Source organism: Berghia stephanieae, chromosome 2 (assembly GCF_034508935.2).
Source record: "Berghia stephanieae isolate SIO BIC M18660-M18661 chromosome 2, UCSD_Bste_1.3, whole genome shotgun sequence".
NCBI lineage: Eukaryota > Metazoa > Mollusca > Gastropoda > Nudibranchia > Aeolidiidae > Berghia > Berghia stephanieae.
This window is the reverse complement of record NC_088361.1, coordinates 86,110,812-86,123,311: the sequence shown is the minus strand read 5'-3', so window position 1 is coordinate 86,123,311 and position 12,500 is coordinate 86,110,812. Positions and strand designations below refer to the sequence as shown.

Below are 12,500 nucleotides of genomic sequence, written 5' to 3'. Positions count from 1 at the left end.
CCCGAAACAATACCGCTTTGACGAAATCGGTTACAGATTACAGAAACAGGTCACTGCTCTAGGCAAAATTTGCAATAGCCTATATTTTATTTTCATAAAAACTTGAAATATTACGATAATTTTGACAACTATCTAAGCATTCCTATGTCCCAAAGTTTTGTTTCCCTAATAGTGAAAAATTGTGATTTAAGGATATTTTTTTTAGAACTACTGTCTTTTTGTTGGTTAGAGCAGATAAAACGAAATATCAATGTGACATCCGTTTTGTTTTTATTTCGGTTTTCTGTTTCAATTTAATTCGTTTGTAACCAAAGTAAGCGTAGTTTGAAATGTATCTTTATTTTTATTGATATTGTTTCATTTTTTGTTTCATATAAGTTAAATAAATAAAATTCCATTTTTTTTCATCCCATTGGAGAAATTTGTCTCTAGGGTCTATTCCAAAGGAAGACTGGGAAATCCCAAGCGTCAGCCGCAGTGCAGTGCAGCCCTGCAAATTGAGCTAGGGCGATGTGACTTGCTCAAGGCCACACAGTGCAGCGGCGCGGCGGGTAATCGAACTTGGTACCTTTTGGTACGAAGCACAGACCATACCTTCTGAGCCACGCTGTCCCCTATTGTCGGTATGATTAAGGCATAAAACTGCGCATGTTTTCAAAATACTTGTGAATTATTGCCATCCACAAGTAACAAAAGGGGACTCTCTAAGCCTCTGATAATCAACACTTTGTTGAGTGACGTCATGGTTTCATCCAAAATTTATCACACTCTTATGACGCAAGCCGTATTTACGCAAAGAATAGTTATCTGTCTGTTTGTCCCGATTGAATTGATGGTTATTCGAAGTTGACGTCACTCAGGTCTTTGTTATTGGTTTGTTTGGTTTTTGTTTTTGGTTTTTTGGTTTTTGTTTTGTTTTGGGGTTTTGGGGGGGGGGTTGTTGTTGGTTTTTGGTTATTTTTTTTTTTTGCCATCCATGTTTATGAGTAATCTCACTAAACTGTATAAACCAGACTATAAACGTTCATGGTTACACACAGTTTTGTGTGTTGGTCCGTGATACTTCCGGATGGCAATGTTGTGAGCTTCTTAGCCAAGCGCATACTATCTATACACAACGCCAAAAAAAAGCCAAACAATGTCATTGATCAAATCCCGATTTCAATAATCTGCAATATTTTTGTTATTATATCCATTTAGTTAAATAGACAAGAGTGGCAAAGCTGCAGCATAAAGTGCATATTAAGAGATCAATCCGACAAAATCAAATTCAATTTTTTACAAAATCTAATGTATAATTTTCATGTGTCTCAATTTTATGAATAGTATAAAATAAATTAAAAATTCCCTTTATTTTCATCCCATGGAGAAACTTGTTATTAAGGATCTATTCCAAGGGAAAACTGGAAAAACCCAGGCGTCAGCCGCAGAGCAGCGCCGCAAAGTGAGCTAGAGCGAGGTGACTTGCGGGTGATCGAACTCGGTATCTTTCGGGTACGAAGGAAAGACCGTACGTACTACTGTGTTATCTATGGTACGTACCGCTGAGCCACGCTGTGTAGATATGTCTTATTTTCTTTTGACGACAGAATTGTAAAATACACTTTATCTATAGAAAAAATAGCCATGTCTTTTTCTGATTTCATTTTTCATCTGCCATTTTGTTGAAAATATGAAATCTGTCCTCAAAGCGCTTTACAAGGGACTCCTAGTCAACAGCAACATTTAACTTGGTAAAACGAGACATGACGCCTGTTAGGCGATATTACATTTCTTTTTTTTTAGAACAGAGACAACGCATTTAACAGCTAGGTACTCATTTTACCCCTGATTATTGTAGAATTACTATGTAGTACTATTACTATGTTGTGGTCATGAATTACTAGAAGTACTATTATTACTGCGTGAGTAAAGGGTATTTCCAAAGACTCAACTCTGTGTCACACAGAGCGGGACTTGAACCAGTGACCTATCGGTCTGAAGAGGTGTAGCATAGCACAGGCCGATCAGGATGTGTGGCTTTTGGGCGGTTGCAGGTTTGGCACAAATTTATTTCCTCTATGGCTATTCGGCCTTTTGTGGTATGACACCCACCTTTGAATCCGAAGGTCCAGTGTTCCAATTCCGCTCTTAGCGAAAAGCTGTTTACTCACTTTATCTCAACGTACTCATGTGCAAAATGAATAAATTATACCTGGCCATGATCATCGTTGTATCTGTTCGAAAAAAATTTAACTATCGCCTAACTGCGTCATGTCTAATTCTACATGTTAAGAGGTTGCTGTTGGCTAGGGCCCCTTTGAAAAGCGCTTTGAGTACGTTTAGCGGATATTCCTCTATATAAATGATCAAATGTTAAAGTTTTTCCTCTGTTTTTCCCTTGTTAGCCTGTAAATTCTACATTTTGAACACGATATTTTGATGTCATAGAACGCTCCTGAAGGGGGTGTTTATAATTGTAACGGAAAGTAGTCCTTCAGAACTATGGAGCCAGGATTTATCCCAATTTCTATAGCATGAAATGGACAATAGCAATTGTTTACCATCCTTTGGATAGGACGCTATTCTATCAAAAAATACTTTCCATCAGATCTAAAAGACTCAGCTGTCCAGTCACTGTTGTTTGAACATTGGGGTCAAAAAAAAAAACAATCGCGACTACAACCAGGAATCGATCTTGGTCCCTTTGCGTGTAAAACGAATGCTCTATCGCCTGAGCTATGGGGACCTCCGTTATACGTGGATAATATGAGCAACCTAGGAATATTATTTATAATTGATTTAAATTTTTTGCAATGTTCTTCCCAACGGTAATAATGTTAAATATAGGATGTATGATTATAGAAAATTATAGACATTAAAAACAATGTTTTGTAAGATTGTTTGTTCCAATAATGATGTAGTTACACCGTAGCACAATTTTTAAATAATAAGCACTTCCTGTAAAAACTATCGATAGCAATAATGATAATAATAATAATAATAATAATAATAATAATAATAATAATAATAATAATAATAATAATTATAATAATAATAATAATAATAATAATAATAATAATAATAATAATAATAATAATAATAATAATAATAATAATAATGATAATAATAATAATAATAATAATAATAATAATAATAATAATAATAGTAATAATAATAATAAAAATAATAATAATCTTATTAACAATGATGATGATAATAATAATAATAATAATAATAATAAATAATAATAATAATAATAATAATAATAATAATAATAATAATAATAATGATAATAATAATAATAATAATAATAATAATAATAATAATAATAATAATAATAATAATAATAATAATAATAATAATAATCCGACATTTGTGTTCGGTTTTCACACATCCAGTCCATTTTTATTGCTTTTATTATTAGCTGAAGAATGATTTGGAGGTCGAAACGTCCCGTGTTTGGTATTTTTGTTATTTTTTGGAAACTGTTATATTCATTTTTGTTCAATTCTTTTTTTTCACAAGTCGGCTTCTAGCTGATTGGTATCATTTATCGTAATGAAGTCAGATTTATCGCAAGAAACCTGACTTGATAAACTCGAACTTTTATATAGTGCAATATTCACTAAACGTGCTCAAAGCGCTTTACAAGAGGTCCCTGGCCAACACCAACACTTTACGTGTAGGATGTGACATGACGCTTGTCAGACGATATTACAATATTTTTTTCGGGCAGAGACAACACTGTTAATGGCCAGTTATTCATTTTACACCTGAGTACGGTGAGAGAATGTGAGTAAAGAGTCTTTTCCAAGGACTCAACTATGCGCCGAACGAGGCTCGAACCCAGGACCTTCCGAGCCGCAAGCGAGTGCCATACCACAAGACCGCATTGCCACATGGGGCAGCGTGGCACATCGGTACGGTCTTTGCTTCGTACACAAAAGGTACCGAGTTCGACTACCCGCCTCGTTGTGTGGCCTTGAGCAAGTCACCTCACCCTATCACACTTTGCGGCGCTGCACTGCTGCTGACGCCTGGGTTATTCCAGTCTTCCCTTTGAATATACCATAAAGACAAATTTCCCCTTGGGGATGAATAAAGGGAATTAATTTAATTAATAAACGAAATATAACAAACCAGGATCTGCAAGATTAGCGCAGTCGACGAAGAAACCTTCGTTTAATTAAAAACTATATTCAAAATAGTCCGTGATGAAATTCAGACCTGCCCACTGGAAAATATGCTAAAAATTCGTAATTTGTTGTCACTAAAATTAACTTTTAAAATCAACAATTTACCCTCACAAGTATTAAATAACACCCCAATATCCTTTAAAATATGTAGTCTGGCATCAACTTTCATTTTCAATAAGTTTTAATGGCTTAGAGGTGCTCATAAACTCCTGAAATTGGAGCCAAAATTTCGTAATTCTATGAATTTTCAGTTGTTGTTTTTTTTTTTTTTTTTGTTTGTTTGTTGCTTTAGGTCTCTTCCAACACAATTGAGGTTATATGAGAGACCGCTGAAACAAAAAAAACAAGCAATCTAACAAAAATAGTACAAATGTAAATCAAAATCATAACCTAAAAATATCATAAGCTAAATTACAAATAACCAAGAACAAACAGGCAGAAGATTTACAGAAAAAAAAATATCCCCTGTCAAAAATACAATCACAAACCAAAGAAGCAGGATAGGCTAGTAAAGAGAAGAAGAAACGACATCACTATCGGATCGTACACCCATGCGAACATCATAGGTATATGATTCAAGGGTGATGCTCCCATCCAACCACCCGCTCAGTTGTTGTAGGCAGGTATGTGGAATTCCACGAATACCACCCTTGGGTGATTCCCCCATCGATGATACCACCACTAGAGTATTAAAAAGAACAATGTGGTGAACCAAAAATAAAAACCTGGACTTTTGAAGACCACGACACAATTCTTTTTTCACAAATCGACAGCTTCTAGCAGCTTGGTATCCCTTTACCGTAAGGCAGTCCGATTTATCACAAGTAACCTTCACATGGATTAAATAACACACCAAAATCCTTAAAACTATGTAGTTTGGCATCAACTTTCATTTTCACAATGACTTAGAGGTGGTCATGAACTTCTGAAATTGGAGCCAAAATTTCGTAATTCTACGAATGTTTAGTAGTAATAGGCAGGTCTGCCATGAATACCGCCCCTGGGCTCTACCCCCCATCGATGATACCACCACTAGAGTATTATATTGAGAGAACAATGTGGCGGCGAGCTATAAATAAAAATCTGGACTTTTGGAGACCACGTAAATAGTTACATTGAAAAAAGATGTCGGAAATAATTATATAATATATTATGTTTCGAAAAAACTATGTCAACCTTCCAAAATTACCAACACATTTTCTAACCGTACTCATGTGTAAAACTAATGTATCTGCACATTTTATTGCCCTACTCATTTTAAAACTAATATATCTGTCTTTGATAATCTTTGTCTATTTCAGACTAAAAAACAAAAACAAAATTAGTATCGCCTTATACTCGTCATGACCCCTTCCACATGCTTTAGTGTTGTTTTGAGCTTATTAACGGGATATAGCGCTATATAAATAATAATGATAATAATAATTATTATAATAATAATAATAATAACAATATGATAATAATAATAATTACTATTATAATACAATAATAATAATAATAATAATAATAATAATAATAATAATAATAATAATAATAATAATAATAATAATAATAATAATAATAATAATACATGGTATTTATATTGCGCGTTTTCATCACTGTGTGATGCTCAATGCACATGACAAATAAATATACAAAATATACATATAAAACATATATCACAATGAAATCAGTGGTAGCAGAGTATGAAATATCATGAAAATGTAACGATAAAAAGGTAGTACTTTAGCAATGATTTAAAACTATCAATGGATTTTGCTTCTCTTATCCTTCTGGGCAGGTCATTCCACACAAGGGGTCCAGTTTGAGTAAAGGAACGGTCCCCATAAAAATTATAATTATAATTATTTCTAAGAGTAAATATCAGATTATATGCCACCTTAACCTCTGAAATTTTGAAGACATTTTTTTTCTCAAAGCTACTTTTGTGTTTAAAAAATCCACTTGGAATAGCCATAACTCAGACCAAAAAAAATTTACAGTTTATCATGAAATAAACGCCAATAATGATGGTTGACGGATCAAACCTCTGAAGTCCGGATTTTCACGATCGGCGATCAAAACTCTGAAGTCTACATGCGGGCTTTTCGCACCATGTTTCATTTAATTTTGGGCGGATCAGACCTCTGTCATAGGTTTCATTCGCCCAAAATTAAATAAAACAAGGTGTGAAAAGCTCGTATGTCGATTTCAGAGTAAGAGATCCAAACCCCCCAAAATTAAATAAAACACAGGTGCGAAAAGCTCGTTTGTAGACTTCAGAGTTTTGATCCGCCGATTGTCAAAATCGAGACTTCACTGGTTTGATCCTCGACCATCGACATGTAGAGAGATGTCCATTCTTTTACACCATACCAATAACTCAATTTCCATAAAATGCGACATGTGGACCATCATCTCTAAAACGCCTCATATTTATGAGATTATAATTTGTTAAAGACGATTGTTGAATACTTTGAGCTTTTGTCAATCGCTGTTTTGCTGGTTTTGGCTCTCATAATTTTTTCCAAGTTTGTTTGTTTTTTTTGTGTGTTTTTTGTGTGTGTGGGGGGGGGGGGGGTTTGGAGGGGGTGGGTTTATTTTTTTTTAGATCAACCATATCCCCCCAAAAAATGTCCAAAATAGGATGAATTACTCTCGTATCATTATGTATTGTGTGTTACCTTTCATTGGCAATCAAATCAAAATGAATCTTCATTAATAGTTTGTTCAGTTTTAAACAAAATTAACATTTTAAGAAATACGTTTGCAGTGGGTAATTGTTAATTTAGTATTAGCATATGCTTTTTTTAAAAAATATTAATTAAATTTCATTCCTGGTTTATATTTTGACGAAGCCCGAGTTTGAACAAAATTGTAGATGGAAAAAATGTCATAAAAATATCTTATAATTTCTTCTGAAATAATTTGGAATCTGTTTGTATTTTGCTTTTGCATTTTTTGTTTGTTTGTTTGTTTGTTTGTTTGTTTGTTTGTTTGTTTTGTGTGTGTTTTATTTTCTTTTTGTTTTTTGTTTGTTTGGATTTTTTTTTTATTATTTTTTTATTTTTTTTTTTTTGTGTTTTGTTTTTTTTCAACTAGGTTTTTACGCGGTGTATTTTATATTCATAACGTCACAATTTCTCAAGTTTCAATCCGACTTAATACCGAATTCATAGGATTGTTCTTACTGACGTTAGTCCATTTCTAAGTGCAAATAGGTACACGTTGGTTCAATTCAATCCATATTGTTAGGAAACTAGGGAGCAGGTACCGGTGTAAGATAAAGATCTGAACATGTTTATACGAAAGGAGACAGACAAAGCAATAAAGAAAAATACCAAAAAAAAAAAAACAAAAAAAACAAACATTCCAACAAAATCAGTTTTCCTACCTAGTCGAGGTAGAGTGATTTTTGGGGATTTTTTTTTTCTTGTAATTTTCATTCTTGCTTTTGTCTGGCACCTTTCATATTCTCTTGTTAAGACCTAATATATTATATTTTAATCCATGCTGTTGCTGCATCTTCAATATTGATGATAAACGTATCATTTACTTGTGGTGTGGAAGGCGTTAGGTTAACGTATTGCTCTGCATTACAATCATTACGTCCTCTATGTGACAGAAATGTTCACTGAGTGACAGGTAAATTTTTCATAACTGTTTTTCTTGAACAAGGGGATTTCACGACGCTTTATACATAACAGTCAGAATTTCTCATGTTTCAGTCCGATATAATAATGATTTGACAGGATTGGAGACATATTATTGTGTGCACAATATAATCGATTTTGATAATAGTCTTGAGTGAAGTAGTAACATTATATTGTTTCAGGCAAGACCTTCAATAAAGCGTCGCGTTCGACTACAAAATTGGTGATAAACTAGAATGTCCGGTGGGGCTTTCAAACCCGGGCTGATATAAAAAACCTGGTCCACAAATTTAATAAACACCTTATCCTATCAGAATCCGACCTAGTAATGCTGGTCAAATTGGAAATAAGTGAATTGGCTGGGTCAGTAATCGGCTGTTGAAATCCCAGCGGAGTGGAGAAGGGGAAGGGGGGGGGGGGGGGATAATATGCTGGTTTCACTGTTCCATAAATTTGAAGCCATTTGGGTTGATAATTCAATGAAAGATAATACAATTAGACGAAATGAAATTTATCGGATTTGGAGTTTAGCCCTAATATATTGGTTATAATTAAATTAATTAGACGCTTAATTAAATAATCAATTAATTTGATATTCATAATGATCATTATCTTACCGTTTGCCAGAATGTTGTGGTGCTGCTGATGACGATGGTGAAGAGGATGATGGTGGTGGTGGTGATTATGGTGATGGCTGTCGGCCATCATTCTATTTAGATGTTCGTGTTCCTCCTTGTTCATCTTGATTAAGCGGTGATCACAACACAACTGGTTATGGAAATTACGGTTAAACTCATTTAAAACAAGGACTCATTTTCGACAATAAACAGACTGTGCCTCTGATTGGTTCGTGCCTTGTTGGTGAGTGGTTAGCGTAGGCCCCGCCTCCTGTCAACTCACCCTTTAATCTGAGTGGCGGTGGATAAACTTCGCCGATCGATAGTGTAAAATTAGGCTATGCTACACCAACCACTGCCGCTGACCAAGAGTTGATAATCTGTTGAGTCGATCAAACGCTGTCGGGAGAGAGTTTATTGTTGGCGGTGGTGAACACACAATGATGTGTGTGTTTGTGTATGTATGTATATGTGTGTGTATGTGTGTGTGTGTTTGTGTGTGTTTCTACAACAGTATTCACAAGTCAATAAAAGGGGTAGCACCCTCAGTAAAAGACGACTTTGAGTGAAATGTAATGACGAATGAGGTAGAACCAGCGACATCTATGCTGGTCCAGGGTAGAACCCATAAGTCACGCCACGGTATGTAGTGCGACAATGTGGTCTTGTAGTATGACACTCGCTTTCCGATCGGAAGGTCATGGGTTTGAACCTCGCTCGGCGCGTGGTTGAGTCCTTGGAAAAGGTTCTTTACTCACGTTCTCTCATCGTACTCAGGGGTAAAACGAGTACCTGGCCGTTAACAGCGTGGTCTCTGTCGGGAAAAAAAATTGTAATGTCCTACATGTTAATTAATAAATGTTCGTGTTGGTCAGGGACCCTTTGTAAAGCGCTTTGAGCACGTTCGGTGGATATCATCATTTTCATCATCATTGCCCTTTTCACCCTGGGTCAGGGTATAGGCCACAGAGAAACAGTTTTCATCCTTCTCTATCCTGAGCTAACTTTTTTTTTTTTATCTCGTTTCATGTCTTATCGCTTCTCTGTATATCAGCTTCTTTAATTCTTCTCCGTGTTCCCCGTGCGCCATATAGAGAGTATGCGCTTGGCTAACGAGTTCACAATATCGCCATCCGGAAGTATAACGGACCAACACACAAAACGGTATGTAACCATGATCGTTGATAGTCAGGTTAATACAGTTTAGTGAGAATTACTCATAAACGCGGATGGCAAAAAAAAACAATAACAAAGACCCGAGTGACGTCATCTTCGTTCTATCTATAAAAGCTCAAGTTTAGTATCTCAATAATGTTCGGTCGACAAGTGTCGTGCAGTTGCGCTCGTAAACTCATGACCTGACATTGACCAAAACATAGGGGACAAAAGCGTGATATCAAAAATATGGTTTCAATCTCATTGGAAGTGTAAAATCACTCTTCCAGAGGAGTGAATACATACCTCATGTTTAATGATCTTAAGGTTTCAGAGTTATTTTCTTGTTTAAATTGTTGCTGGTCGTCAACAAAGATCACCCATCCTCGCTCTTTTACGTCTTGTAATCCTTAGAATCTGCCGATATATCCTGCTACTGACTAACATAGTTATTCCACCTCGTGATTCAATATGCAACTTATTGCTTATCAGTCTTCCGAAGGACTGTTTACACACACACTTCCAAGAATTTTGGAACCGTATAAGTATAAGTTGTGACGTCACGACTTTCTTCCATATTACTCACAACATTGCCATCCGGAAATATAACGGACCAACACACAAAACTATTCGTAACCTTGAACGTTTATAGTCTGGTTAATACAGTTTAGTGAGAATTACTCATAAAGTTGGATGGCAATAAGCAATAACAAACATCTGAGTGACCTCAACTTCGTTCTATCTATAGCTAAAAATGTGCAACTTTGGTATAACGTCTATTCGTTATAGCGGAGAAAAAAAATATAATTTCTTACATTGGAACCAACTCAAAGTTCGTATTTCTTATCCTTTTTAAAAATTTTAATTTGTTCAGATGTCCAATGCATCCCGACATAGAACCGATTCGAGACGGTGCTTGAATATTTTTCTTTCCTCCAGACCAACTTACTTGAAATTTTAAATTGTCGTAATTATTAGGAGATAAAAATTGTGGTCGCTTTAGTAGTAGTAGTAGTAATAGTAGTAGTAGTAGTAGTAGTAGTAGTAGCAGTAGCAGTAGTAGTAGTAGTAGTAGTAGTAGTAGTAGTAGTAGTAGTAGTAGTAGTAGTAGTAGTAGTAGTGATAATAGTAGTAGCATTATTATTATTATTATTATTATTAGTAGTAGTAGTAGTAGTAGTAGTAGTAGTAGTAGTAGTAGTAGTAGTAGTAATAGTAGTAGTAGTAGTTGTTGTTGTTGTTGTTGTAACAATGTTGTTGTAGTTTTAGTGATAGTAGTAGTAGTAGTAGTAGTAGTAGTAGTAGTAGTAGTAGTAGTAGTAGTAGTAATAGTAGTAGTAGTAGTAGTAGTAGTAGTAGTAGTAGTAGTAGTAGTAGTAGTAGTACTAGTAGTAGTTGTAGTAGTAGTAGTCGTAGTAGTAGTCGTAGTAGTAGTAGTCGTCGTCGTCGTAGTAGTAGTAGTAGTAGTAGTAGTAGTAGTAGTAGTAGTAGTAGTAGTAGTTGTAGTAGTAGTAGTAGTTGTAGTAGTAGTAGTAGTAGTAGTAAAACGTAAACATGGTCTTAATACCTAGATGATAAAATCCTTGCAAAAATTTATAAAACTTTAAAATATTGCTAAATTATTATGATTAAAAAATCCACCTATTTTTGGTCAAAAGCACCATAAAGTCATACAAAATCCTCTGAATATGAAATAAAATTCGTCCTAAGAAATCGCACTTAAAACAGCCGTAAAATGCAATAATTTTAAGAGCTCTGTGAAAAGCAGCCTTCCAGCGCTGAACACAATACACACATTTTTGTTTACGTTTTACGATTGTAAGGAAAAAACAGTGAGCTATTTTAATCTTATTACAAAGGTCGACGATGAACATCAAGAATGACATACCTAATTATTGTTATAACTATTCATCCAACACCTACGTACAATACGGCACACAATTAATAATGCACCGAATTTAGAAATAGTGACGGAAGGCAACGGAAAACCACCGTCACTAACAAACTTTCCCATTTCCCAAGACATCAGCTGTCCCGAACACGTTGAACGTTTCAAACTGGTGCGAAATGAAACAATCACATTGGCCACGTGGAATGTACGTACATTAAAAACGTTATTCAAGAAATAAAAAAGTTCCAAATTAACGTTCTTGGAATCTCAGATACGAAGTGGAAAGGAGAAGGACTAGTTAAAGAAGATGATTTTGTATTGTATTATGCAGGTAGAAAACATCGTGAGAAAGGAGTTGGAATTATTTTAGACAACTCAACACCAAAGTGCTATTTAGATCATGTTGCAATCTCAGAAAGAGTTATTTTAGTAAAGTTGAAAGGAACCCCGTCTAATGTTAATATTATTCAAATATACGCCCCCAACATCAGACAGTGACGAAAACACAATTGAGACATTCTATCAAGATATGGAACAGGCATTAAAACAATGTCAATCTGATGAAATTCGATTAATAATTGGTGATTTCAATGCAAAGGTTGGTAACGAGAGAGTTGAAAATATCGTTGGACCCCACGGACTAGGTACCAAAAACGATAGAGGGGAGAGACTTGTCGACTGGTGCAGATTGGAAAACCTTACTATTGTCAATACATGGTCTAAAAACCACGATAGAAAGAAGTGGACATGGATAAGCCCAGGTGGCCTTTATAAAAATTTGATAGACGTTATTCTGGTCCAACATCGATTCAGAAATATCGTACGCAACGCAACTATTCCAAGCGCAGATTGTAATAGTGACCACCGACCTGTCAAGGCCACGCTAAAAATAAAACTTAAACAAATAAAGAAATAGGACGTGTAACCAAAACTGCAATTAGATCTATTGAGAATTAACGATCAAATAAAAAATGATTACAAAGATTGCGTGAAAGAAAAAAGTGAAAACTTGACCTCAGATATAAAC

The 12,500-nt window shown here is 35.0% G+C and overlaps 1 protein-coding gene across 2 annotated transcripts in view; it reads right to left on the bottom strand.

Annotated features, from left to right (window-relative positions):
* The window catches only part of LOC144965724 (homeobox protein orthopedia-like), a 28,008-nt gene extending 16,631 nt beyond the window's left edge, over positions 1-11,377 (bottom strand). Inside the window, exons 1-2 of one of the 2 annotated variants that reach the window (XM_078901354.1) lie at positions 11,150-11,377; positions 9,889-10,530 (exon numbers count right to left, since the gene is read on the bottom strand). Coding sequence is in view for 1 of the 2 variants with exons in the window: in XM_078901353.1 (XP_078757479.1) it covers positions 8,428-8,551 (124 nt within the window). In the remaining variant the exon portion in view is untranslated. Of the gene's footprint in view, positions 1-8,427; positions 8,575-9,888; positions 10,531-11,149 lie in introns of those variants that run through there. The other variant, XM_078901353.1, reaches the window with a different exon arrangement.
* Between the last annotated feature and the right edge of the window lie 1,123 nt (positions 11,378-12,500).